Source organism: Hoplias malabaricus, chromosome 5 (genome assembly GCF_029633855.1).
Source record: "Hoplias malabaricus isolate fHopMal1 chromosome 5, fHopMal1.hap1, whole genome shotgun sequence".
NCBI classification, from domain to species: Eukaryota; Metazoa; Chordata; class Actinopteri; order Characiformes; family Erythrinidae; genus Hoplias; species Hoplias malabaricus.
In genome coordinates, this window is record NC_089804.1 from 55692045 (window position 1) to 55719470 (window position 27426).

Consider the following 27426-nt stretch of genomic DNA (forward strand, 5'->3'; position numbering starts at 1 on the left):
GTGGAAAGGGGCCAACAAAGTATGCAGAGCAACAGATGGATTATAGTCTGTAAGTGTAGAACCACACAGTGCTGCTGTGTGGTCAGTGGAGCTGAGAGAATGGAGAGTGACTGTAAAAATCAAGTAGTCCGTTAAAGTTCATGGTATTTAGAGCATGTACGTTTTTACACACACACACACACACACACACGCAGAAGGTACATTTCCTATAATCCAGAGTGACCTGAACAAAAAGCACACACAAATCTTCTACTGTTCAGCAGCTGGAGGAGAACAAAGCCTGGCTTTATACCTCTCTCTCTCTCTCTCTCTCTCAGGGTCCAGTAGGAGCTATGGGATCAAAAGGAGACATGGTAAGATTTTTTCCAGTTATTGTTAACATGTGAATTTGGAGCCGACCAACACACACACTGTGAAACAAGACCCCAGTCAGTTTTCTGTGCGATGCCTGAGTCAGAAAACACGGGATAAAACGAGTCGTTCTGATTCTGTTCCCCTTTTGACGTCAAGTGCAGAGACTTTAGAATGGCCCTGCCCCCTCGTCTGAGTCTGTCCAATCACAGCACTGGACCCGTGTTTATGTGCGAGCGCAAAGACGAAGTTAAACTCAGCAAAACAGATACAACGAGAAATAAGAGCACTGAGTAAAAACTGAGAAAACGAGAACAGAGAAGAAAGAGAACAGAGTGAAAATCCAGAGCTTCTGCTCCTCGCTCCTCACTGCTGTGCGCTCGGGGTCGGGGTGAACAGCGAGCGGCTCATTATCATTTAAAGGAACAGGTGCTGAAAGCGGGCGTTCTGAACAGGGGCTGTTTACACAGGGGGAGAACACTGCTGTGGGGTTTGGACCAAAGCAGGTCACAGACATTTCATTAAGAAACAGAACTGTGTCCCCTCAAGTTCCTAGATGGATCTTGGCTTGAATTGGTGACTCTAGGACAAGTCCGTGGCCTAAAAATATTTGGTAAAGCATAGTGAGTACTGTGTGAGTACACAACCATAAAGATACTCATCTATATCTTTGGTAAAGCACGTCTGAGCCTGAGGGATTCTCATTGGTTGTCGCCACATCACTTCACTCCTAATTTGCATAAATTTTTACCTTAGCTCAAATCTGTCACATCGCTGACTCCACCCACTTCACGGCACACGTGTGCACCGCCTCCTATCACGGTTCTTCCTGAAAATGAGTGATGTCCTGCTGCTGGGACACTCAGCCACTGTAGGGGGAGCCCACAAGCAAAAATACCAACCTTTACCTACGGTGCTTTTAAAGTATCCAAAAACTAAACAAGGATGAGTCCCATGTCTTATTTTTTCAGCAGCACTCTGCTGCAGTCTGCAGTGATATCAGAGGAGCTGCTGGACTTCAGTTACATTTAGAAAACCTTCAAAAACATTCCACAATCGTATATTATCTCCTATTCCTCACCCACTTCTTCTAAATGTGTGTTTTTGTTGTCGTCGCTGTGTTTAGGGCATGGCAGGAAGTGATGGTTTACCAGGAGAGAACGGAGAAACGGTGAGTCAAGACATTCTCATATCAGAACTCTCACTCACAGGAGCAATAGGAAGCAGTGTTCTGTAGTGCTTATATAAAATATATAAATGATTAAAATAAGTTTCAATATTTGAGCTGCTTTAGAAAACCCTCAAACGAACTGCAATTTGTTTTTGAAAAAACTAGGAATGAATAAAATACGCAAAGCAGATTCCGATTTAAACGAATGAACCTTAGTGAGGTCTGGTCCTTTTTTGAGCTAAATATCAGTGCCAGGAATCTGTAAATAAAAGGGAAATAAATCTTATCTGAGTATGATTGAGATGAGACACAGAGATGACACACCTTTTATATCTTTTCTATCATTTACAGTCTCTTCTTTTCTTCTTTCAGGGTCAGTTTGGTCCTCAAGGCCAGAAAGGAGAGGTGGGTAAAAACTCAAACCGGTCCGAGATTGAACATTGGAACATGCTTTTATCGTCAGCATCACAACAGAGACTTCACATTTGATCCCTCCTTGACAACGAACAAGCGCACACACACACACACACACACACACACACACACACGAGCTGATGACACCTCAGTGTCTGAGGAGCAGGAGGGGACTTAGGTGCCCTACTGAAGTACACTTCAACTGTGAACGATCATTGTCCACCCCCACAGAGAGGGGGGGCAGAGGAGGAGAGAAAGAAAAAGAGAACAGGAGAGGGAAAGAGAAATAGAGAGAGGAAGAGAAAGAGGGAGGTAAGGAATTAGAAGGATATAGAGAGAGGGAGAGAAAGAATGAGGGAAAGATAGAGAGAGAGGAAGAGCTAGAGGAGGAAGGGTGGAGTGAGAGGGAGAAAAAGATGGGGGGAGGGAGAGGAAGTGAAGGTAAGAGATAGAGGGTGAGGGACGGAAAGAGAGGGGGACAGAAGGAGAGAAAGAAAAAGCAGGAAAGGAAGAGAAGGAAAGAGAGATAGAGAAAGGGAGGTCGGGAGAGAGAGAGGGAGAGAAAGAAAAAGCAGGAGAGGAAGAGAAGGAAAGAGATAGAGAAAGGGAGGTCGGGAGAGAAAGAAAAAGGGAAAGAAAAAAAAGGTTAGAGAGAAAGGTTGGCATTGTACCCCTGTGATCTCATTAAAACAAGACCCTGTTTAAAAAGCCCTTTATAAAAGGTTGCTCAGTGTGAAGTGATCGATAAGGTCCACTGTTTATCATCTGCTTAACAAACAAACAAACAAACAAACTGAGGTGTAGTTTACTTTCTGAAGATCCTCTGGCCTTTGTAACTGAAACCCTGAAGCGACCGTGTTGTCGGCATGTGCCCCGTATTCACAAATCCTGGTCTGAGATGGACCCTCTGATCTACGAGGTCCTGGAGGATTAGTCTGACTGTGTGCTCCAGACTAACACTGCTGTGCAGGAGCTGTTCTACCAACACAGAGAGAGCAAGGCCAGTTGTGCTCTCTTCAACTCCCCACCTCAGATGGCTGAGGCATCTCCAAGGATCCAGCCAGAGATCTGCTGATGATGGCGCCCACGCTTACACCGCTGCCCCTCAGTGCAGCTTCATTCGACCAACCAAAGACTGAGAACCGGATAAAAAGACTGGCAGTAAATACATTTTCCTAAAACAAATTTGCTAATTTAATATCATTATGTCGGCTACAGCGTGTGTCCCACGAAATTCATCATCCTCAATAACGGAGGACAGTTGATCATTTCACGCGATGAACACTTCAGAACGGAAGGGTGTTAATGAGGAGTGTGTTCCTCTGCTGCTGGAACCGTCTCTGCTCTGGGAAGGCTTTGTTCTAGATGTTAAATCACTCAGGAGAACAGGGGTCTACAAACATCAGGGCACTTTTTATGTTTCGGTGTCTGTTCTGTGCTTGATCTTCTTTTGGAACCACAATTGATCTCACTCTCTGACCTCCTCCCTAGCTGCCCTCTCATCTTCACACACACACACACACACACACACACAACGCAGCAGGAACAAATTAAACCTTATAAACCAATTCTGTGAAACTCAGGAGCACATTCAGTTTAAACCGGATTAATTATTCTAATGGAGTCATTCTTAAGCTTGTGTTAAATGATTTCTCCAGGGAGAGAGAGAGAGAGAGAATATTAGGGGATAAGAAGAAAGAAACAGAAGTCAAAGAGATACAGAGAAAGAAGGAGTAGTCAGATGGAAAAGAAGAAGTGGAGAAGAAAGGGGGAGAGAAAGAGACAGTGGCACAAAGAAATGGCAGTAAGTCTAATAAGAAGAGAATGAGGGAGCGGCAGGGAGAGAGAGAGAGAGAGAGAGAAAGGGACAGAAATTTAGAAAGAGTGAGAGAGAGAGAATGAAATGCAAAGATAGATGGCAGAAAAGGAGAATATAATAGAGGAATAAGCAGAGAATGAATGATAGTTTCAGAGTGGAAGGAGATACAGAAAGAGAAAAGGATTATTCAGAAAAATCAGAGAGAGAGAGACTGGGGGGTTACAGAGCTCTCTGAGCCCAATTACTGTAATGGCCTGCAGCGTGCTGTGATGGTCCCGTGGCTCTGATATTGTTGCTGTAATTAGCTGCAGAAGAAAAGGACACTCCCCCCTTCATCAGCAGAAGCTGTGACTCCACTCTCATCACGTCTTTAAGATCAGGGTTAGATCTTTTTAGATTTTTTTAGTTGAGTTCATTTACACAACCCGCAAAAGCCTTTCAGTAAGTTTTCTAACGCTTTTGCCGTTAGAAAAACACTAGGTCACAGTTGCCGTTCTGTCTGTGTTTATTCATTTATTCATTGTCTGTAACCCTCATCCAGTTCAGGGCGGTGGTGGGTCCGGAGCCTGGAGGGGGCGCCAGTCCTTCACAGGGCGACACACACTCACACATTCACTCACACACTCACACCTACGGACACTTTTGAGTACCTACCAACGTATGTTTTTGGAGCGTGGGAGGAAACCGGAGCACCCGGAAAAACTTTTGATCACAGTTTAAATACTTATTTTATTCACTACTTTTCTTACACATTTTACCATGGGGGGGGGGGGGGGGGGGCATCAGATGCCTGAAGCTTAGAGAACCTAGACTGGGATCAAAGAGGGGCTTGGGGAACTGAACTAACAGTTATATCTCCTCCCTCAACATCCACGGCTGATGTGCCCTTGAGCAAGGCTCCTGACACCTGACTCTTCCTGGGTGGCTGCCAACGTTCCAGCTGTGTGTGCTCAGTGCACTAGTTTTTGTGTGTGTGTGTGTGTTTCCTTCGGGTGACTGTTTGTGAGGAGTGTAGTGTGTTCTCCCTGTGTCTGTGTGGGTTTCCTCCGGGTGACTGTCTGTGAGGAGTGTGGTGTGTTTTTTCCTGTGTCTGTGTGGGTTTCCTCCGGGTGACTGTCTGTGAGGAGTGTGGTGTGTTCTCCCTGTGTCTGAGTGGGTTTCCTCCAGGTGACTGTCTGTGAGGAGTGTGGTGTGTTCTCCCTGTGTCTGCGTGGGTTTCCTCCGGGTGACTGTCTGTGAGGAGTGTGGTGTGTTCCCCCTGTGTCTGAGGTGGTTTCCTCCGGGTGACTGTCTGTGAGGAGTGTGGTGTGTTTTTTCCTGTGTCTGCGTGGGTTTCCTCCGGGTGACTGTCTGTGAGGAGTGTGGTGTGTTCTCCCTGTGTCTGTGTGGGTTTCCTCCGGGTGACTGTCTGTGAGGAGTGTGGTGTGTTCCCCCTGTGTCTGAGGTGGTTTCCTCCGGGTGACTGTCTGTGAGGAGTGTGGTGTGTTCTCCCTGTGTCTGAGGTGGTTTCCTCCGGGTGACTGTCTGTGAGGAGTGTGGTGTGTTCTCCCTGTGTCTGAGTGGGTTTCCTCCAGGTGACTGTCTGTGAGGAGTGTGGTGTGTTCTCCCTGTGTCTGCGTGGGTTTCCTCCGGGTGACGGTCTGTGAGGAGTGTGGTGTTTTTTTTTCCTGTGTCTGCGTGGGTTTTCTCCGGGTGACTGTCTGTGAGGAGTGTTGTGTGTTCTCCCTGTGTCTGCGTGGGTATGCTCCGGGTGACTGTCTGTGAGGAGTGTGGTGTGTTCTCCCTGTGTCTGCGTGGGTTTCCTCCGGGTGACTGTCTGTGAGGAGTGTGGTGTGTTCTCCCTGTGTCTGAGTGGGTTTCCTCCAGGTGACTGTCTGTGAGGAGTGTGGTGTGTTCTCCCTGTGTCTGCGTGGGTTTCCTCCGGGTGACGGTCTGTGAGGAGTGTGGTGTTTTTTTTTCCTGTGTCTGCGTGGGTTTCCTCCGGGTGACTGTCTGTGAGGAGTGTGGTGTGTTCTCTCTGTGTCTGCGTGGGTTTCCTCCGGGTGACTGTCTGTGAGGAGTGTGGTGTGTTCTCCCTGTGTCTGCGTGGGTTTCCTCCGGGTGACTGTCTGTGAGGAGTGCGGTGTGTTTTTTCCTGTGTCTGCGTGGGTTTCCTCCGGGTGCTCCGGTTTCCTCCCACGCTCCAAAAACACACGTTGGTAGGTGGATTGGCGACTCAAAAGTGTCCGTAGGTGTGAGTGTGTGAGTGAATGTGTGAGTGTGTGTTGCCTTGTGAAGGACTGGCGCCCCCTCCAGGCTCCGGACCCACCACCGCCCTGAACTGGATAAGGGTTACAGACAATGAATAAATGAATAAACTCAGATAGAACGGCGACCTAGTGTTTTTCTAATGGCAAAAGTGTTAGAAAACTTACTGAAAGTGTCCAGGTAAAGAACATGCTGCGACCTCAGAATGTTTTTAATCATTTCATATGTTAAAGTGTGCCACATGATCATTTTAATATAAAGTCTAGAAAGACCCTCTGCTGGTGGTGAATTGATTAAAAGTATCAACAGATTTGTGCTGGAGCTAACAGGCTTAACGTCAACCGAATCAGAACATCTAACATCACTGTCTATGTCTATGTGTTATAAATGATCATTAATGCTAATGAGAGCTCTGAATCCCCTCAGTCTCAGATCAGGTGGATGATCTCCGGAACCCCAGCGGAGTAAAAGGATGGATGAATTAGACGAGGGACAGACAGAGAGAGACCTTTACTGATGCTGTGGCAGTTCATTATGAAGAACTGTACACAGTGAACAAAGGCTGTGGATAATATTATTAATATTGTATTAGTATATAATTATACCCTGTGTTCTGTCCTTTGTAGCCGGGGAAGACTGGAGAACTGGGGCCTAAAGGAGTTGTGGGACCACAAGGAGAATTGGGAGCCAGAGGACCACCAGGTAAACCGGGTCTTATGGGACTTCAAGGAGAACAGGGTCTTCCTGGAGTTGCTGGAAAGACTGGAGTTCCTGTGAGTATCTCACCGAGTCCACAAGATATTTCCTAATTTACAGTAGGCTTCCGGTGTTTGTGAATTCTCTGTCAGAGGTTTCCACTAAAATCTTTCTACAGATTTAGAGCAGGTCCTGGAGTCCACAGTGTTACACAAGCCCCATGCTCCACTTTCCTCAACACACTTGTGTTACTCAGAATGGTGTAGTGTTCACACTGATTGCAACAAAACTAACAGTGGAAATCCCTTTCCCTTTTCCTTGTTTTTAAATCAACAAAGTGTAATTTTTGCACGACTCAAAGCTCCTGTACAAATTAAGCACATGAAGTGTGACTGGTACAAAGTACAATAGCACCCTCTCATGGAGATGTCCCAAAATGTGAGTGAGTATGTGAGAAATAGCGCCGCTTTTGGTGCAATAACGAACCGATATGAAATGATTTTGTATGTGTCTGAGTGTGTGAGGATAGGTGTGTAATGCGATGAGTGAGAGTGAGTTATATTCCAGTTCAATAAGGTGCTCTGCATTTAAAAGGTGTCACAGTTATAGATATTTAATAACGAATATCACCACGGCTTAGAAGTGTTCTTAAGACTGAAAGTGGGGAAAGAAATTATTAAGAGAATCAGGCAAACTTACAAATTTAAAAATATTTTATTTCTTTAACTGTTCCCTGATCATTTATTGATGTATAATGTTTTTTGTTTCTTTCTTCTTATCCCCTAATGTTCGTTCTCTCTCTCTCTCTGTGTCTATCTCTGTCTCTCTCTCTCTGTCTCTCGCTCTGTCTCTCTCTCTGTCTGTCTCGGTCTCTCTCTGTCTCTATCTCTCTCTCTCTGTCTGTCTGTCTGTCTGTCTGTCTCTCTCTCTCTCTCTCTCTCTCTCTCTCTCAGGGAAAACTGGCCAGTGAACAGCACATTAGAGAACTGTGTGGACCAATGATTGATGGTAAGGATCCTATAAATTCTTGGAAATATGGGATTTATACAGAGAAGGGCAGAGTAACCAAAGCCTGTACTCAGCTGAAAGAACTCCAGTGGAAGTAAAAGCAATAAACCTTGTAAAAAAAGGCAACTTCATAGAGTCTAATTTAATAATCAGAACCAAGCTGCAAAACCTGTCTGGTACTGTCCACAAGCACCACATCGAGACGTGTCCATGACAGCCTGTTCCTTTAAATGATAATGAGCCGCTCGCTGTTCACCCCGACCCCGAGCGCACAGCAGTGAGGAGCGAGGAGCAGAAGCTCTGGTTTTTAGCCGTTTTCACTCGGTTCTCTTTCTTCTCCGTTTTTACTCAGTGCTCTTACTTGTCCTTAATGGTTAATCAACCATTTGATATCAGAGTAATCCACCTCATGCAACTGTCTCATGCAGTTATGAATGTCACTCATCCATGTATGTTTAACAGTGTCAAATGTCTCCACAAGAGGGTGCAATTGAGTTGCTTTTTGTGCTTCATAAGAGCAGTGCTTTTCATAAACAACACTGTGTGATCTTGTTAGGGCATAAACTGAAATATCATCATTCTTTATATCCATCAAATCTCAGATCAGATTGCACAGCTGGCAGCTAATTTAAGGCGGCCCCTGGCTCCTGGTGCTGTTGGACGGCCCGGACCCTCCGGACCTCCAGGACAACCTGGAGAAGTCGGTTCTATCGGCCATCCAGGAGCCCGTGGTCCTCCAGGCTACAGAGGTCTTCCTGGAGAACTGGGTGATCCTGGTCCCAGAGGTAAGAGAAAGTGTCATCGTCTGTTACTGGGTCCAAAAGTTTCATTTTCTGTTGAAAGTATAAGTGAAATATCGCAACACATATCGTAACATCTTTTGTTTTGTTTTAAATATTGTTTTATTATTTCCTCAGTATTTTTCATTAAACAGATAAAGCATAAATTTGTGTTCTCTGTAGATGTGTTCATGTATTTGCACTTAGAAACTAGCACACCATACACACAAAACATTTGAATAAACCTGGGTTTCAGAAGTCGCCCGGTATTTCTAACTAAGTATCTCTGAATTAATTTAGGTGACGTTGGTGAACAGGGTGATAAGGGACTCATTGGAAAGGCCATTGAGGGCCCAACTGGAGACCAAGGAGAACCAGGTATGTTTAAACCCAGTGAATTCAATCCAGTGTGAATCCAGTGTGAATCTAGTGTGAATGGGAACAGTTTTGATTGGACACCAGGTCACGCAGTTGTTAGAAGTCTCAGCTTCTGTATTTTTCTGAATAATGTTTTAATCTCAGCCTGTTTTGTCATGTCATATTTTTCCAATGACTCTACTGTTTTTACACATGTGGATTATATCAAATCTTATCAGAAACATCTTTTGGAAATAACTAACCTGTATTTATTGGCTGTCTAAAAAGGGTAACTATCTCTGACTATTGTACAAGTAAAATGCCTATTTTCTTCCAACAGGTCTCCAGGGAGTGCATGGCATTGTCAAAGACGGACGTGACGGTGCACCTGGAGACGCAGGTGAGCCAGGAGAATCTGGAAGGCCGGGAAGGACAGGACACCAGGGACCTCCAGGAATCTGTGATACATCAGCCTGCCAGGGGGCGGCTCCACATGGAAAATCCCACAATCCCAAGAATTAAACACCCGATCCTTCATCTTCAATGAGAAAAAAAACAACACACAGCTGAACCCCGAGGAGAGAAGATCCAGCGGGAAAACAAATGGGAATCAGAGGAACCACAGAATTCCCTTTTTAAAAAGGTTGGGGGGGGGGGGGGGTGTTAAGAACAAGATTATGAGAAATATCAGTGGATGTGAAAATCAAAAGATGTTGGAAGGTCGAAAAGCTTTAGGAACTTTGCAGATGGTGGGATGAGCAGGAACAAGAGCTGAGAGACTTGGTGCCAAGAGTTCATCGATGTGAAATCAAACGAGAAAGGCAACAAAACGAATACCATTATGTGTAGATGTGTGAAAAAAGACTAAAAATTGCTGAAAATGGTGAAAACTGGCCTTCAAAACCATACTGTGTACATGCGTGTGTAAAAACTATTTCTTCTTTCTTACTGTCCTCAATTTAGCTTCAAGTCCCAGTGTTCAGACTCCTTGTCTTGTGTGTTATGTTCCTTACCTAACTGAAAAGGAGGATTTTTTTCTGGCAACCAAACATACAAAAGCACGGTTCCAACCTTGAAGCATCACTCCTAGTGTAATACAGTATAAAAACATGTTGAGATATTTTGTATATTACAATTATCAATAGTTTTTTTCAAGCCTTTTCTCATTTTTTAATGCAAACTGTCAACATCTTTTTAATTTTTTATGTGGTCCCCTATTTTTTTCTTTCTTGAATGTGTTTGATTCGATGACAGATTCCAATTTGACAATAAAAATAATAATAATAATAATAAAAAACAAAGCATCCAATCAGATGCTTGGAGAATTGTTACTGTACATTAACTCTGTCTGGATTTTCCGCCATGTCCACTATGTACTGGTGCTGTAACTATTAAATATCCAAGACTTTAAATACTATTTATTTTTTGCGGGTGACTGTTGTATGTACAGTGAGAGGCTGCAGCACCGTGTTGTAAGAAATATTGAATAAAGCCACTTTTCAGTAAGAATCTTACTCCTCTCTTAGACGTCACGTCAATTAGCCGCTCACTGAGATAATGAAATATGTCAAACCTTTATTTAAAGCAGTGAATACAATAGAAGTGACATTAAGACATAAATACATGCAGAGACATGGGTTGCCAATATTTTAAAATAAAAGCCTGTTATTATATTAATGATATTACAGAAATTTGAAAGTAGAGGTAAATAAATCAACCTCGTTAAAAACCCTAATAAAACGCAAATGAGGAAATGCATAAACTAAACGCAATTGGGATTTTAAAACACTAACTGCATGACAAAAACAAACTGCTCTTACTTAAGTCTCATGGAGAGACAGTGCCATCTATGGGTTAGGTCTTGCTCTGCGTGTTGCTCTGTTTTGTTCACAATTGTGTAAAGCTTTGTAGAAATTATAGCTCTTTCTGTGTAGAAGAACCTGATCCACTGGAACAACAGGAAAATACAATGCAGTAAAATAATAATACAACAACTACAATAATAAAACTCAGTGCAAGTGGTTCCTTTACCTCCTGTAGTTATGAGGGGAACTGATTCATGGAATTCGTAAAACTATATCACAATGTAGATACATTTCAATAATAAGATATTACTAAATACATTTACAGTACATTGGTCCTTCTCAAACAGACACTAGTTATGGTCACTGAATGAATGCTATTTGACAGCGTCAGAACCAAACCTCACATCTCCAATGACAATCTTTCAAAACACGCAACGTAAAAGCGTTCTCTGGAGGGATGCAGCGCCTCCATTCAGTTCCTCTAGGATGAGCTAGAGTGGGGTGTGTGTTCTAGAAATAAGCATCCAATTCAGTACCCCACCTCACTGATGAGGTAATGTAACAATGTTACAATGTCTGTGTAAAGCATTTGCAGAAGCCACTGAACAGTCGAGACAAAAACATTCTATTAATTACGTTGGGCAATGGATATCTGTGAAGAGATGATACACGGTTTGGTTCTGACAGTGACAAAACCGTATGTCATTAAAAATAACATTGGAAAACAAAAGATTTTGACCTGTTTTACATCTCTTTAAACAATAAAGCGCTGTCATGTGACGTCTTACTGGACACACCAAATATTCCTTACTTTTTTGAGGAATAAATTACCAACACTAATGAAATAGACAATTAAACAGACTAGCAATAAATAAATAGTCACTACATGTCTGTTAATACAATACGCAGTGTTCCTGTGGTGTTCAGTTTCACTCTAATAAATTATTTTATATACATATACACACACACATACATACATACATACATACATATATATATATATATATATATATATATATATATATATATAATAAATTGTATATCTATTAAATCGTGCTCTCGTCAATGCAGTTTATTAACACAGCACTGTTCGGCTTGAGCCGAACTCCAGTCTTTCCGCAGAATGTGTTTTCAAAGTCCTGCAGAAGAACAGCAAAAAAAGAAAAAAAATATTTTAACATTAATTAATTCATTAATTCATTGTCTGTAACCCTTATCCAGTTTCAGGCCACGGTGGGTCCGGAACCTACCCGGATTCACTGGGCTCAAGGCGGGCTACACCCTGGATGGGGCGCCAGTACTTCACACGGCAACACACAATCAAACATTCACACCTACGAACATGTATTTTTGGATCGTGGAAGGAAAACAAAGCACCCGGAGGAAACCCACGCAGACACAGGGAGAACACACCACACTCCTCACAGACAGTCACCTGGAGGAAACCCACGCAGACACAGGGAGAACACACCACACTCCTCACAGACAGTCACCCGGAGAAAACCCACGCAGACACAGGGAGAACACACCACACTCCTCACAGACAGTCACCCGGAGAAAACCCACGCAGACACAGGGAGAACACACCACACTCCTCACAGACAGTCACCCGGAGAAAACCCACGCAGACACAGGGAGAACACACCACACTCCTCACAGACAGTCACCCGGAGAAAACCCACGCAGACACAGGGAGAACACACCACACTCCTCACAGACAGTCACCCAGAGGAAACCCACGCAGACACAGGGAGAACACACCACACTCCTCACACACAGTCACCGGGAGGAAATCCACGCAGACACAGAGAGAACACACCACACTCCTCACAGATAGTCACCCGGAGGAAACCCACGCAGACACAGAGAGAACACACCACACTCCTCACAGACAGTCACCGGGAGGAAATCCACGCAGACACAGAGAGAACACACCACACTCCTCACAGATAGTCACCCGGAGGAAACCCACGCAGACACAGAGAGAACACACCACACTCCTCACAGACAGTCACCGGGAGGAAATCCACGCAGACACAGAGAGAACACACCACACTCTTCACAGACAGTCACCCGGAGGAAACCCACGCAGACACAGACAGAGAACACACCACACTCCTCACAGACAGTCACCCGGAGGAAACCCACGCAGACACAGAGAGAACACACCACACTCCTCACAGACAGTCACCCGGAGGAAACCCACGCAGACACAGCGAGAACACACCACACTCCTCACAGACAGTCACCCGGAGCGGGGCTCCAGGTCCCTGGAGCTGTGACAGAGATACCACCTGCTGCAACACCGTGACACACCATTTCAACATAAAATTAAATTTTTCCCATATTTAATATTTATTATCCGTCTATAGACTATTTTTTTTTACACGAGCCACAATAAAAAGCTAAACCCCTCTGACACTTGTCATGAACTCTTTACTCAAAAAGCAATACATAAAGTTACCAGTTCATCACAGGGCATCACAGACTCACCCAGTCACTCACACTCCCTCTCTATCTCGCTCTTCCCCTCCCCCTGTCCTCATTTTAATCAGTGGACTGGGTAGGTGAGGTGAGGTAGTTAGTGAAACTGTTCACTAGTGAGAGTGTGTGAGTCACTGGGTGAGTAAATGAAACTGTCCACAAATGTGTCCTTTAAACAATTTCAAATGGAACAACCGGCATCTACTACAGGGTTTATGTAAAATGGAAAGATGTTAGTTGGTGCAACCGGTTAAAATCCTATAACTTGTAAACTTGAACATAGGGGCAGTTTACGTTCAAACTAGGCTATGACTGAACTTAACAGTAGGCTTGTGCAACTGGCTACAGGTGTTTAAAGAAGAGCTAGGTGATATAAAATAAATGGGACAGTCAATGTGTCAGGTATTGCACATTATTTGAAAAGTAGTGTCCTGTGTCCTTTGCATTTTGTGTAACCACATTAAAATTCAACAAAATTACAGTTTACTACAGTTTAGTACATATTCTTTGCCCATTTTCATTAGTTCTGCACCTGTTTGAGGGTGTCTCCGTGCACTTCTTGGATATATTTGAGGAAAGCTGTGGTCCACTGCAGAGTTGTGGCTTTGTCTGTGTCAGTGTTACAGAACGGCACCAACAGGTTCAGCTCATCACAGCACAGACGGATTCTTCTCCTGAAAACCAGTATTAAGCTCAACATTTGAGTAAACATCCACCATGTGTTCAACATTTCATAGATATCTCTGTCTCTTCTGAAATGAAAGGTATTCGTCAGGGGTTTGTTCCCTCTTTGCTGCACTAACAGCCCCAACTCCTAAACTGAAGGCTGAAAGATTGCTGTCAGGTTTTGATTGTGTTCAGCATTAGTTTATGAAGGTGCTGATGTCAGATGATAAGTCCTGGATTCCAACTCATCCCAGAGGTGATGGATGGAGCTCCATCGCTCCAGAGAACACACGTCCTCTGTTCCAGAGCTCAATGCTGAAGGCTTCAGACCCCTGCTACTTACACTTAACATTAGACTCATGTGCCACTGCTCCAGAGCAGTCATCCTTCGTAAGTTACTGCCTGTGACTTCTATGGTTTTAAATATGATGCTATTTGTGTTCGAGAAAGGAGACAGACATTCTGGGGATAATGGTGCTTTGTTTAGTGCTGTTTTTTGTGGTCAAAGAGGGCAGGTTTATTTAACCCTACCACTTAAGAATAAAGAGCAGAGGATGAAATTAGGACATTCACACAGCAGGAAAAAGACACTCAAATCCAGTCTGTTTTTACATGTGCGACAATGGTGTGTTTCTGTGCATCTCAATAAACAGGAAAAACACACTAAATTTGACATTTTCATTTTCCGATTTGGGCCATTTCCACACGTGCTGCTGAAATCTACTAATGGATTGAGACGACATTAAACTAAGATTAAATTGTGATCATAGTTTTTAAAAGAGAAAATGCTGACATATGTATGTTTCATTGATCACTTGTGCATCATCTCGAGAGTGTGGAGTGTGTGTCTTCTCCCTACCCCTCTATCCCACCCAGAAATGAGACCCTACACACCTAGGCAAAATAGAAGGGTAGGGGCAGGGGGGTGAAGTAAACACTCATACATCAGGCCAATGGATAATCATTAAATTCATTAAATTTTCAGCATCAGTTTAATGTTCATATTTTCTGTTAGTCTTTATATTATACTCTATTTTTCACACAGAAAATCATTTGGAAAAAGTAAACAAGTTCTTTTTGTGATGTAGCGCTCCAGTTTGTTTGTTTCCATTCCTACACTTCAAAATAAAAGCGCTTTGGACAGAACAGAACAGACAGTCACCTCTGGTGGGTCACTGTAGGTGCGTGCTTTGTTCAGACTAATGTCAGATATAGATGGCATTAAAAAAGTATGAACAGCCAGATAGAAACATCAGATTTGTAACTTTTACCTGCTCCGAGGACAGTTTTAGACGAGTGTGATCGTGAGAAGGCAAAAGCACTGTGTAGTATTTGCTGATAATGGCGATGTATTACACTACCTGCGGTCTCTCTCCTTTCTGTTGTGCCTCTCTCTCTGTTGTTTAAGCACCAGTGGGAGTCTTGTCCTTTTACCAGGTCTACAGCCGGAAGACGCAGAGTTTTCCAAAGATTGGAAGATGTTGGGTGTCTGCTCCTCTAAAGGTCTGCGCATCCTGGAGCTCTTCAATGGAGGAAAAGATTTATCCTCTTCGTCATCTGTTTAACAAGAGAAATATTACAAAATATCAGCACAGGTGACGCAAAACCTTAAATCTCAGAAACTGTAACTGTGCACGAGAAAGAACACTGAAAAGTTGTGTAAAAGGCCACTGAAATATACAAATAATGTAAAAATATATTTTAAAATGTGATTAATAATTACATTTTAAAAACAAAAGCATTGCGTATAAGGGGTATACCAAATCATCAGGTCTGGAAAGCGACATAATGCTAATGTTTTAATGTACATTCACGTGATGATGCTGACAGTTAAACATTTATAAGGGTTTTACAGATATATTTCACACTTCTGGTGGAACAAAACGTCACGTCGATTTTCTAAATGAAATTCAATTGTTGTTTAGTCCTTTCACCTAAAAAGTCAACAGGACGAACAATCTGACCAGACTTTGAATCTAAGAATATTATTCCAACATAATCCTGTATCCAGAAATATTACACACTTTCTGGTCGGATGTGCCCTTGCTCTTTGGATTTGTCAGTCGTCTTCTCTGATCTGTAGCTGACGTTTTGGGAAGAAATCACCTCCAGGTGTTTACTGCCCTCCAACCGGTGACTAAGACCCTGGGATTTAATGAAAGATGTTACATCAGGAGCCTGAAAAGTGAGTAAAAGAGATCCTAACTATTAAAAGTGCAAATATCCAACTTAGTGCGGCACGGTGGAGCAGCAGGTAGTGTCTCAGTCACAGCTCCTGGGACCTGGAGGTTGTAGGTACGAGTCCCGCTCCGGGTGACTGTCTGTGAGGAGTGTGGTGTGTTCTCTCTGTGTCTGCGTGGGTTTCCTCCGGGTGACTGTCTGTGAGGAGTATGGTGTGTTCTCCCTGTGTCTGTGTGGGTTTCCTCCGGGTGACTGTCTGTGAGGAGTGTGGTGTGTTCTCCCTGTGTCTGTGTGGGTTTCCTCCGGGTGACTGTCTGTGAGGAGTGTGGTGTGTTCTCTCTGTGTCTGCGTGGGTTTCCTCCGGGTGACTGTCTGTGAGGAGTGTGGTGTGTTCTCCCTCTGTCTGCGTGGGTTTCCTCCAGGTGACTGTCTGTGAGGAGCGTGGTGTGTTCTCCCTGTGTCTGTGTGGGTTTCCTCCGGGTGACTGTCTGTGAGGAGTGTGGTGTGTTCTCCCTGTGTCTGCGTGGGTTTCCTCCGGGTGCTCCGGTTTCCTCCCAAGCTCCTAAACCACACGTTCGTAGGTGGATTGGAGACTCAAATGTGTCCGTAGGTGTGAGTGTGGGAGTGAATGTGTGAGTGTGTGTTGCCCTGGCGCTCCCTCCAGGGTGTGTTCCCGCCTTGCGCCCAGTGATTCCAGGTAGGCTCCGGACACACCGTGACCCTGAACTGGATAAGCGCTTACAGACAATGAATGAATATTACACCTGCCAGTTACACAATTTGTTCACAATACCATTCTGTAGTGAAAGACTGTGTTCAAATCAAAATCTCAAACTTTGGCTGGATTTATTCAGAATGGGATCAGTTTCAAAGCTACTGTAAAAATTAGTGGGATCATTCTCAGCACTGAAAAATATTTCTTACCATTAGTTTTACAAAATATTCCCCCTTTAAATGTGAATGAGTTCTCTGTAGAAGATGCGTTCATTTACTGTCACTTGGAACATCAAAAAATTTGACCAAACCTTTGTACTTAAACATATATTCACAAAGTCATGATTTCTAAATACCTGAACATGAGTGTTCAAGAACCTATCCCCGTATGGATAAGCATGCTCCATTACAACTCTCTTCTCTGCCCTGGGCTTCATCTCTGTCTGCGAGAGCAGAGCGATTCCTTGGGTGTCCGAAGAATGTTGAAGAATTGATATGAATCTAAGAAGAACAGAGGTGTTAAAGGAGCAATCAGAAGCTTTTTTCCCCCCACTGATTCTTATATATGTTATGCAACAGTTATTATACTGTACATACTAGCCGGGATTTTAAAAATGGCCCTGGCCAAGCAGGAGATCCATTCTATGGTTCATAAACTGGTTCATTCAGGGATTAAGAAGAACTTTTGAGTTGCTTTTTACAGTAAAAATATAAATAAAAACTATTGTTTGCTATATTTTAGAGAAAAAAATCAACACTGCTTCTTTAATAATATTTACTCATATATTCTGCTGTTATGATTATTTTTGGATTAGTAAGGGGTTACAATCTTAATGTACAAACAAAAGTAGAGACAACCTACGTTTTTAGAACGGCAGCCTGTGTCTCCTGCTGCCTGTTTTTGTTGTGTGGGCTGCAGTTGAACCTCTTTTCCAAACACACACGGGCAGGAGGATTGGGTCTGAGCTTTAGAGGAGGTACAGCTCTCTGATCAGAAGCTTCTTTGGCATATTTCACCTTCGCTAGAACAGAGATGGGCACCTCCACACAGTGGGCTGGAGTCTTCTCTCCTTCAGCATAATCTCCACTGGTATCGCTGCACAGAACCAGTTTCATTTCCTGGACTTCCTCTGGTCCTGCATGATCAGAGCCAGAAAATCTATATATGTCTCCTGTAGACAGTGTGGATAAGGCTGAGGGCTGAAACATCGCTGGAGTCGTTGGGGGAGAGCACAGTGCATCGTTTTCATTGTCGCTGTGGTTAGGAAAGCAGCGCTGATTTAAATTCCCCTGTGAAAATGAAATACATTTGTTACATAATAAAACTTTAGGTACCACAAATTGTGTCTATGTTAATCAAGTCTTTCATAAGAAACACTGAACAATTGTGTTTTGTAACTGTAGAGAGAACTGCAATGTACATACATTGTAGATATTTACATGTATTATCATTGCTCACATTTTAACTGTATATTGTGTATATAGAGTTCCACCTTTATTACAAACTGTAATTAAAATGCTTATTAATCTGAATTTTATTTAATGTATCTGCACAAATTAGTGAGGTAAAATGAGAGAAAAAAAAACGTGTGTTTTTGGAGCGTGGGTGAAAGCCGGAGCACCCCCAAGAAACCCACAGACACAGGGAGAACACACCACACTCCTCACAGACAGTCACCCGGAGGAAACCCACGCAGACACAGGGAGAACACACTACACTCCTCACAGGCAATCACCCGGAGGAAACCCACACAGACACAGGGAGAACACACCACACTCCTCACAGACAGTCACCCGGAGGAAACCCACGCAGACACAGGGAGAACACACCACACACACAGGTTGAGACCAGAATGCATCCCTGAAGAAGCTGAAGAGTTCCACAGACGAGACTGGGTTATCTGTCCATAGGACCACAGTAAGCCTTACACTCCACAGAGCTGGCCAGGAAAAAAAAGCCATTATTTAGAGATAAGAAAATAACCTTTTGTGTTTGCCAGAAGGAATGTGGGAGACATGGATTAAGGTGCTCAAGTCAGACAAGAAAAAAAAATGAAGTTTTAAGCCACCAAGGAAAAGGCTACGTCTGGCACAAACCCAACACATCTTATCACCCCACAGTGAAACATAGTGGTGGCAGCATCATGCCATAGGGCTATTTCTCAGCAGCAGGAACTGGGAAACTGGTCAGAATCAATGGAAAGATGGACTGTACTAAATACAGGGATGCTCTTGAGAAAAGTGTCTCCCAGTGATTTAAGACTGGAACGGAGGTTCACATTTCAGTACCTTTCAACAAAACAGAAAAAAAGGCAACAGGTATCGACCATAACATTAAGACCACCTCTTTTCTACATTCAGTGTCTAATCTCTCACCTCCACTGACCACACAGGAGCACTTTGCAGTTATACAACTACAGACTGTACTCCAGCTGTTGCTCTGCATACATTGTTTACCCCCTTTTACCCTGTTCTTAAAAAGAAGGAATCTGAGTCCGAATCCCAAACTCCTAGGTACACTCTCTGTAGGGCACAGTGTACGTCATAAGTTTTCACGTTTCCATGTCAAATTAGTGCTATCTTGGTGCAGTATATATGTTTTATTATTTGTGATATGCACTATGTAGGTGGTGTGGCGCTACTTTGGTACATGGTCCTGAATGTACTGACAGACAGAACAAATGTGACAAAGATAACATTGTCATGGACTAAAACGTTAAACACTAAAACAATTTAAACATCACAGGTTGTCTTTCAGTTCATGTGTTTGTGTTTATGAATAATTATTGGTAATGGGTAAGTAGCCCCATGGGTACTGTAGTATAATTTCACTACATTACCGTGTTGGTTTCCACAGACTCGTCTTGTGCTTCCGTGTGGGACTGAAATATGTGCTGAAGGTGACAATACTCCAGGTCCGTCATCTCAATCTGATTAAAATCAGCACTCACCCCTGAGCTTGGGCCACACTCGCTCTCACCCACGATGAACTGACCCACAGGGGCAGAAACATGCAGAGTCTTACAGGCCAATGTAGTCATCCTTCAACACAGCAAACTGTTAGAAGCAATAGCCAAATTACCGCCACTTACACTATATGCTAATGATTTAATCAGAGAGCACAGTTCCACTGCTCCACAGGACAGTGTTGGGGGCGATAGGGCTGTCTCGCGCATCCAATAGCAACTTAAAAAAAAATTAGCAAAGAGGCTAGCGTTTGCTAATTCTGTGTCAATATCTATAGTAGAAAATGGATTTTAATATTTTTCGACATTTAAAACCTCATTTTACCATCAATACTCGGTATCATCTTTGTACAATAATGTATGTAATTGTTTATTGTCCGAATATGAATGTAGCCTTCGATTTGTAACTGAGGAGGTTGCTAACTGCGCTAGCCTAACGGTCATTTCAGCCATATTTACCTGATACAGTCTTTGCTTATATACCTGACAAATGATACAGATGTCGAGAAATACTATCATAAATAGGTAATTGTTTCTTAATAAGGAATAACAGTCTTTTTCTTTATCTAAATCACGGAATAAATAATTATATTTCAAACACCTGTCGCCTGGTCCTGGTTGCCAGATCCCTCCAAAAAGATCACGTCTATCGTTATACCCCTGGCAAAAATTATGAAATCATGGTCATGGGTTTTACTTTTATTTTAGCAAATAAACAAATCACAGATATAATACAAGTTATTTTTTGTTTCATAGCTGTTTTTTCAACTGACTATTGGGACCATGCTGTCTTTCAACTAGCCAAATCCAACAACGTATTAAGAGCTACAATTTAACTCCACATTTCCTAATTTTTCAGTGATACTTTGGTATTCTATACTTGATCTGGAAAAAAGCCATTTAGTCAAATAAATACAATTCATCTCTTTGAGGTGTGTTTAATGAAAATTGAGTTATTACAAAATAATTCATGGTAAAATTGCGGGATGAATGTCCTCTCAAGTGTGATTCAATTTTTTGTACCTGGGTAAAAACATTGTAGTAGTCTCTATTTCAATAGCATTTATCTAAAATTAATCTTGAAGTGATGTGCATTTCTTAGATATTTCATCTGTTTTGTGGATTCAAGAACCTATCTCATGAAAACATTTTTATATAAAGAAACAGAATCAGAAAGTTCAGCTCATCTGGTGTCAGGTTGAGCTAAATCTTTTTAGTTTACTCTTCCTACTCAGAGGGTTGCCAGATTGAATTGTAACAACTAATTTCTATTTAATCCTGTGACTGAGATGTATACAAATTAATTTAGAGTAACTTATGGATACAAAATTGTTGATTGTAAAGAACCTTGCAAACACAGAACAAAGTTGTGAAAAATTTTGTGTCAAAATGATTCCTGTTTTGATGTGTGTGTGTGTGTGTATAACATTGCTGATGAAGGTAGAGTCATTGCTAAATCACTGCGGGGTCTCTGGCCTGGGTTTGATCTTCTGATGGATCACTGTCTGTGAAGAGTGCGATGGGATTTCTCTGTGTCTGTGTGGGTTTTCTCCATGTGCTCTGGTTCCTCCCAACCCTCCAAAAGTAAGTGTGTAAAGGGAAATTTTAAATGTGTTTCTTTTATAAACGTGCTCATTGTATCACTAGTAATTAGAAGTAATCACTAGTATTTAGTAGTAATCACTGATGAGTAGTAAAGGTCTTTGTTTTATATAAAGATGAGCTGTTTTATGAAATGTATGTTGCGTTATTCTGTCTTTAGACTGTTTCACCAACTGAGTCTTTAGTAGGAAAGGAATTTGATGGGAGTACACGGGAGTGCAGCTTAAAAGAGTTACACTCCTGTATCCAAGGTATCAAGGACGTTTTTTTTTTCTGTTTTAATGAGCACGAGATGTAGCTGGTTCCTAGAACTTTGTTTCTGTATGAAACTGTTATCTTTGTCTCCCTGAGAGGTGGCTCAGCTAAGAAAGGTTTTTTCTTCTGTCTCAGAGCAGAGTAGAGGGTTAGTGCATGCTTTTAGCTGCTCTCAATAAAAGTAACTCCAAGATCACTTTCAGTCTCATTTCTTATTAGTTGTCAATTTCCATGACATAAGTAAGTAAATAAATAAATATATAAATAAATCTTTGTAGTGGGTGTAAAGGCTCGGTGAAACTGCCCACTGGCATGAATAGGTGTGCGTATGAGATTGTCCTGAAGGTTGAGAGTGACTGTGAAACTTTAGGAGTGTGTGTGTGTGTGTGTGACTGGATGAGTGTGCAGAAAATAAAAATAACAACCCCTAAAATGAGGCAAAGTTTTATCTTTTAATTTTTTTTAATGAAGTAATCTACAACAGATTCCTTCCTACCTTCAGCTGAATTTAACAGCTTTTTTTAATGGCTTCTACTCCATCTGTAGAAAACAGCTTATAAAACATGTACAAATTTAAATGTACGTCAGGATTTACAACTCTCAAGGACATCAATCGACCTTCAAAATGAAACATACATCTAAAATTATTTCACAAGAACAAACCAATGTTTTCCTCCAGATGATATATTTAAGAGTGCCTGACTGGGAAAACCTTAAAACACATGACACATTTGACCTTGCAAAGCAGTCTACAGCTTTTTATCCTGGCAAACAAAAATGATCAAATCAAATCTATACAGAAACCCTTCCTAGAACCATAACTGTTTTCTTACAGTATAAATATATATTATATATAATATATATATAATATAAATGAAATGGATGAGCCATTAAAGTGACATACCGCAAACAGTTATTTCACATATTTATTGACTATATGCTCTTGTTTGCACATGTTAACCTTTCAGTTGACGCTTCAGCCAGTTTCCTTCTTCCATGGACTTGCAGTCCTTACATGAGCAGGATTTTGGCTCCAGTGTTTCATTAAGTCATGGTCAAACAGATCCATGATCTAGCCCTGTCAAAGCCAATTACGTTTTCTGATCAGCATCTGTGTTTCTATCCCTTGCTGTTTCACCAGCACCTTGTCTGCGATCTCTAAATCTTCGCCTTTTCGTTGCTCGTTTTCTTCCTTCTCTCTTTCTCTGCCTTCTTCGCCATGGCTTTCCAGCTTTTACAGGGCTGCTCTCCTGACTACTGCTTTCCTCGTCTCTGCTCACAAGCACCTCTCGGGGTCTCTCCTGAATGAGGCTCTGACACCTCTCTCTTTGCGGATGGTTGGAATTATCATCTAATCGGCAAGGGTTCATCCCTGCATTGTGAGATCTGGGAGGAGGCCCCTGTGGCCGAATGATATCTGAGTAAGGCCTCTGCATCCTAGGCTTGTGTAACATAAGTGGGCCACCAGGTGGCGTGGGTAGCAAAGGACCAGAAAGCCGCAAAGGACGAATATCTGGCTCTTTAGGTGGACCATCAAGTTGAATTTTTGGCTGTACCATCTGTGGTTGCTGGTTTTGAATCAAGCCAGGTTTAGGTCCTTGTGGCCTTTGTGAACGTGTCAATTTTGGGGCCGGATTGTCTGTAAAGCCGGCTGAATATGGCTTGTCATGCAACAACACTTTGTTCAAGGGTGCAAACATTCGTTGGCGAGGAAACTGATTAGATGAAGTCCTTTGCCCTCTCAAATTTTGAGGTGGGTTAAAGCGTGGACCTTTCATGTGAGCAATGCTTTCAAAATCTCTGCCACCTTTGCACAAATGTGCTCCGGAAGTTTGCTCTTGCATTTCCGGTTCTTTACATTTGTGAAGCTGCTGAAGTCTTCTCATACTTGACTCCCTTTCTGGTATTTGAACATCTTCAGGACGGCTGTGTGGAGGGCCCTGCCCTTGCATGCACACTCTTGGTCCTTTAGGATGTGGGTAGGTCTCATCAGCAGAGTTCTGGCAACGAATACTTTGTTCATCAGGATGCTGAGGTGGAACAGGCCGTCTCGTATCATTAGCACGTTGCAGTAAAAACTCTCTGTTACCAACTTCTATTTCATCAAATGGACGGGTTGGAGAACCATCCCTAGAGCCATGAAAATCACGTGGTTTTGAGTCTCTGCTGTCAAAATATCTTTTATCAGCATGCCCTTTGTCACCAGGTTGAGAAATAAAGTGGTCACTGTTAAAACATTCTGGTCCACCTTCCCTCCTGGTGTGCGATGAGTCTCTGGTTTCAAACTCTTGCTGAGGTGGTCCTCTGACATTACTTGGGCCTCCAGGCCCTTCATGCCTCAGCTGGCAAGGACCATTGGGTCCATCCGTAATGCACTGAAAATTACATGGCCCATGTCCAGGACTTTTAAACCTTCCAAGAGCAGCAAATAAACCCCTAGGCCTAAAGTTTTGAGGTCCATTGCCAGGTCCTTGGAATCTCCCCCTAAATCCAGAGTTCTGAGGTGAAACCTCATCGAACATAGAGGACTCTGGATTTGGGCCCCTTGGTGCAAAATTTTGAGATTTAGAGCTCTCAATGAATCCAGGTCCTGAGGATGGGCCTCTTGGTCCAAAGTTTGGAGACGGACCATCCTTATCGATTATCCGTGGTCTTGGAAATCTATCCCTTGGGCCAGGCCTGCAATTTTGCCCAGACTGACAGTTCTCAAATCTCTCAGGATGTGGACCTCTTGGCATCCTAGGCCTCATAGTTGCTGTAGGACATCTTGGTGTCAGCAATGAGGGAGGTCCTCTTGGACCAATATTCCTAAGCTGTGGTAATGTCCACTGGTCACCAGGAGTTCTTGGTCTGAACTGCTCTCTAGGGTACAAGTTGCTGGGTATGTCATGGTCACCCTGCAGTTGATTAGGTCTCATCACTGAGTGAGCCTCTTCTGGTGGACGGTCATGAATTTGGGACAGATTGATTTCATCCATTGAAAAACCTCTCTGGTTTAGGGGTGATATCTTGGGTAGATCTCTCTGTGTAGGCTCATTTCTTTGTAAGTGGAGTGACCTGTGATGGCCTGACTCCTCTACCGAAAGATTTCCCAAATACCTCTCTGCATGCTGATTTAACTCCTCAGTTTCATCCTCATGCATTTTCCTCTTAAGGACATTATCATCAGCCTTATCTTTTTCAAAGTCTGTTCTCTGCATGCGAGCTGGCCTTTGTGGATGTTTCCCCTGTAACAGTTTGACAGCATCTTGAGCAAAATTAGGCTTTTGCATTGATGGTAAATCTTTATGTTGATGCATTTTAGAGGATTTGTTTCTGGAAAATTTTTCGTCAGTTTCTGAGAAACTTTCCCTTTGTACTTGGAGTGAAGGTTGTTGCCTTCTGTGATTACCCTCGGGACCTGAAGAATGGCTTCTTTTCAATTCCAGTGGTCTGAATGACTGTTCATCTCTCTGGCTACTGAAAACACTCTCATCTCGTTCAACATTACTTCTCTGATTTCTTGGGAAATCGTTTCTTTGCAATGAATTTTCCCCATAGGTATGAGGTTTGCTATCACGACCCAGGTCAGGTTTAAGCTGTGGATGTAGATCTCCTTGGCGTTTTGAGGAAATATTTCGGTCAATCTGTGGAAGCACATTTGAGGGCTCTCTTTGAACAGAATTATCACTGAGTACTTCTGGCTCATCTCTGTTTTGAAACCTTGTTTTGCTGTCTTTATCTGTAGAGTCCCTTTGCACTGAGAGAGGCCCCTGTGGAGGGTTCTTTTCATGATATAATTGTTCACTGTTAGACTGTAAGATATTGTCCTTCTGAGAAGAATTAGCAGCAGGTAAGTGCCTTTGGGGCTTGTCATATTTGTTTCTTGCAAAACCTACCTTTGGAATTTCTGATACTGATTCCCACTGAGTCTCATTCTGTGATTTGTCAACCTGAATGTTGTTTGTCCCAGATGTGTCCTGGTTTATATTTTGTGTCTGTTGTGCCGATTCAGTTCCCTGCACTAATGCAGACTCCTCAGTTTGATGGGTTTTGTCCTTGTCAGATTGTGCAGATTTTTCATTTCTAGATGATCGTGACCTTGTGGAGTGCTGGTCTCTCCTTCTATGTCTTGATATACTTCTACGACGGTGCCGGTCTTTATGCCTTGATGAGACTCTCTCTGCTCTGCGGCTACGACTGCGACTTCGTCTTGGAGATCTCTCCGAGGAATGGCGACCTCTTTTATGGGACATATCTGCCTCTTCTCTAGAGACACGAGAAGACCTTTCCTCACGGCTTGACCTGCGTTCATGTCTTGATCGCCTTGTAGTTGAGCTGCGATTATCCCGTTTGGACGTATGACTTTCTTTTGATTTGCCGGAAACTCTCAAGTGTGAATGAGATCGTTGAGAGTTTTCATTACCAGAGGATGAATAGGCACCTTCTTCTGGTTCAGATGCACTGAGAAGTGTATAGTCTTTCAGAGTCATTGCAGAATCAATACTAGTGGATCCTGTATTCACGTCATCTGCTGCTACTGATGACATATCTGTATCTTTCTTCATAAGCTCCGGCACTGTCTTAGACTTATCTTGTCCCATTGAGCTGTTGGAAGGTACAAGAAAGCTGGCTTGAGTCACTAACCGCCTATTTTCATTCAAAGAATTGTCTTTGTCATTCTGAAAAACTGTTACCACCTCCTGCCTTACATTCCTGCACTGCCTTGGATCTCTACTGAGATTAATTATTGGAACAACTAGTGGCTTTTCAGTTGCTTCCTCTGGTTCCCTGCCAAAACGAGGTGGTGGTGACATGAGAGCATCAGACACAGAAAAATGGGCCATAGAAACACCAACTGCTGCCCTCTGTAGACGCAATGCCTCCTCCTGCTCCTCTAGCTGACGTTTCTGTTCCTCTATCTGTCTGTTCAACTCCTCTAGCATTTTCTGTTGCTCAGATAATGACCCAGCTGTTGAAATTGTGGCATACTGAGGGGCAGAGAGATTTTTATCTGCAAGGTAGGTCTGCATCTCTTCAAAAAGTGTTTCATCCTCTGGATCATATTCTATGTCATTATTTATTGAAGAGGTGTGTACTGACTGTTCAGCCTCAGGTGGCTTAGTTAGAACCAAGGTGACAGCATCAACTTTATTTCCTAAACTATATTCCTCCTCTGGATCATAAGGTCTATCATCGTCATCACCCTCAAGAGCTGTAGGAGTAAAAGTATACGATTGTGATGTTTCAGAGGAGCCTTTATATGCTGTGCATGGATCATACTCTTCTTCCGGGTCATAAGGCCTATCGTTATCCTCTAGCTCCATCTTCTCTATTGTTGTGTTTCTTGGAGTCTGCTGGTACTGTTGAACAATTGGATCCAAGGCAGTGGACACTGGACTTTCTTTGACTGCTGAAGAATTTGGCTCAGGGGTATTTACCATATCCTGTGTCTTTTTACCAAATAACGTATTAAGAATGGTCTCTAGAGGTGTGGCACCCGAAGAAGTGCTTGTGACAGGAGGTGGTGGGAGACTGGAAGAGGTTGTCTTGCTAATTTCAGGAAGATTTACCACAGAAATCAAACTGGAAAGCAAAGATGGGTCAGAAACCAAATTTGATGAGGATGAGGATGACTCTGGAGATCTAGTAGCTGGTGGAGATCCAGGAGGAGTAATGCTTATTGGTATATATGGATCATAAGGCTCACTTTCGTCTGGTTTGATGTCAGGAACTGCAGGTTTGATAGAAACTGCATCTCCCTGTAAATCCAGTGGTGTGCCTATTCTTGGTCTTTTTTCATCAGTTTCTTGCACTGGCGTCCCAAGACGTTTTAGCTTCTGGCAAACCGCCAGCCCAATAAGAAGATTAGGGTGTTGCTCTTCAAGCCCTAAAAGATGAATCAGAACAAAGTCAATGTATAATCCAGTGG

The 27426-nt window shown here is 42.9% G+C and overlaps 3 protein-coding genes across 10 annotated transcripts in view; 1 reads left to right on the forward strand and 2 right to left on the reverse strand.

Annotated features, from left to right (window-relative positions):
• col9a3 (collagen, type IX, alpha 3) overlaps window positions 1–9452 on the forward strand; it is a 42658-nt gene extending 33206 nt beyond the window's left edge. The window contains exons 25-32 of the mRNA XM_066673295.1: window positions 318–353; window positions 1478–1522; window positions 1895–1927; window positions 6629–6775; window positions 7652–7706; window positions 8309–8491; window positions 8786–8863; window positions 9183–9452. Coding sequence (XP_066529392.1) covers window positions 318–353; window positions 1478–1522; window positions 1895–1927; window positions 6629–6775; window positions 7652–7706; window positions 8309–8491; window positions 8786–8863; window positions 9183–9364 — 759 coding nt within the window. The 3' untranslated portion in view covers window positions 9365–9452. The remainder of the gene's footprint in view (window positions 1–317; window positions 354–1477; window positions 1523–1894; window positions 1928–6628; window positions 6776–7651; window positions 7707–8308; window positions 8492–8785; window positions 8864–9182) is intronic.
• A 965-nt stretch (window positions 9453–10417) lies between these two features.
• Window positions 10418–20314, reverse strand: LOC136697939 (transcription factor-like 5 protein). 5 transcript variants are annotated; one of them, XM_066673297.1, is made up of 8 exons: window positions 20260–20314; window positions 19533–19734; window positions 17555–17982; window positions 17049–17193; window positions 15822–15942; window positions 15159–15354; window positions 13664–13805; window positions 10418–11786 (listed from the first exon to the last, which is right to left on the reverse strand). In XM_066673297.1, exons 2-8 carry the CDS (start codon window positions 19731–19733, stop codon window positions 11694–11696), a joined length of 1326 nt encoding a protein of 441 aa, XP_066529394.1. In that variant the 5' UTR covers window position 19734; window positions 20260–20314; the 3' UTR covers window positions 10418–11693. The 5 variants fall into 5 exon arrangements, with proteins under 5 accessions (XP_066529394.1, XP_066529395.1, XP_066529393.1 ...); XM_066673298.1 differs by lacking the exon at window positions 20260–20314 and adding an exon at window positions 20118–20249; XM_066673296.1 differs by lacking the exon at window positions 20260–20314 and adding an exon at window positions 20118–20192 and having other exon boundaries at window positions 19533–19682.
• Window positions 20315–22005: 1691 nt separating this feature from the next.
• Window positions 22006–27426, reverse strand: part of si:ch73-181d5.4 (death-inducer obliterator 1) — a 34321-nt gene continuing 28900 nt past the window's right edge. For all 4 annotated transcript variants that reach the window (XM_066673294.1, XM_066673293.1, XM_066673291.1 and 1 more), the window contains one exon: window positions 22006–27384. In XM_066673294.1, the coding sequence (XP_066529391.1) occupies window positions 22607–27384 (4778 nt within the window). In that variant the 3' untranslated portion in view covers window positions 22006–22606. The remainder of the gene's footprint in view (window positions 27385–27426) is intronic.

Bases quoted from the DNA above. Each gene is read 5' to 3' on its own strand.
- LOC136697939 (XM_066673296.1), bottom strand. From the start codon at position 20,177: ATGATAGTATTTCTCGACATCTGTATCATTTGTCAGGTATATAAGCAA. The intron at 17,983-19,532 runs GTAATGTAGTGA...TCATTTTCACAG, and splicing joins AGTCTGTGGAAACCAACACG to GGGAATTTAAATCAGCGCTG. The intron at 13,806-15,158 runs GTAGTGTAATAC...ACTGGTTTTCAG, and splicing joins AGAAAGGAGAGAGACCGCAG to GAGAAGAATCCGTCTGTGCT.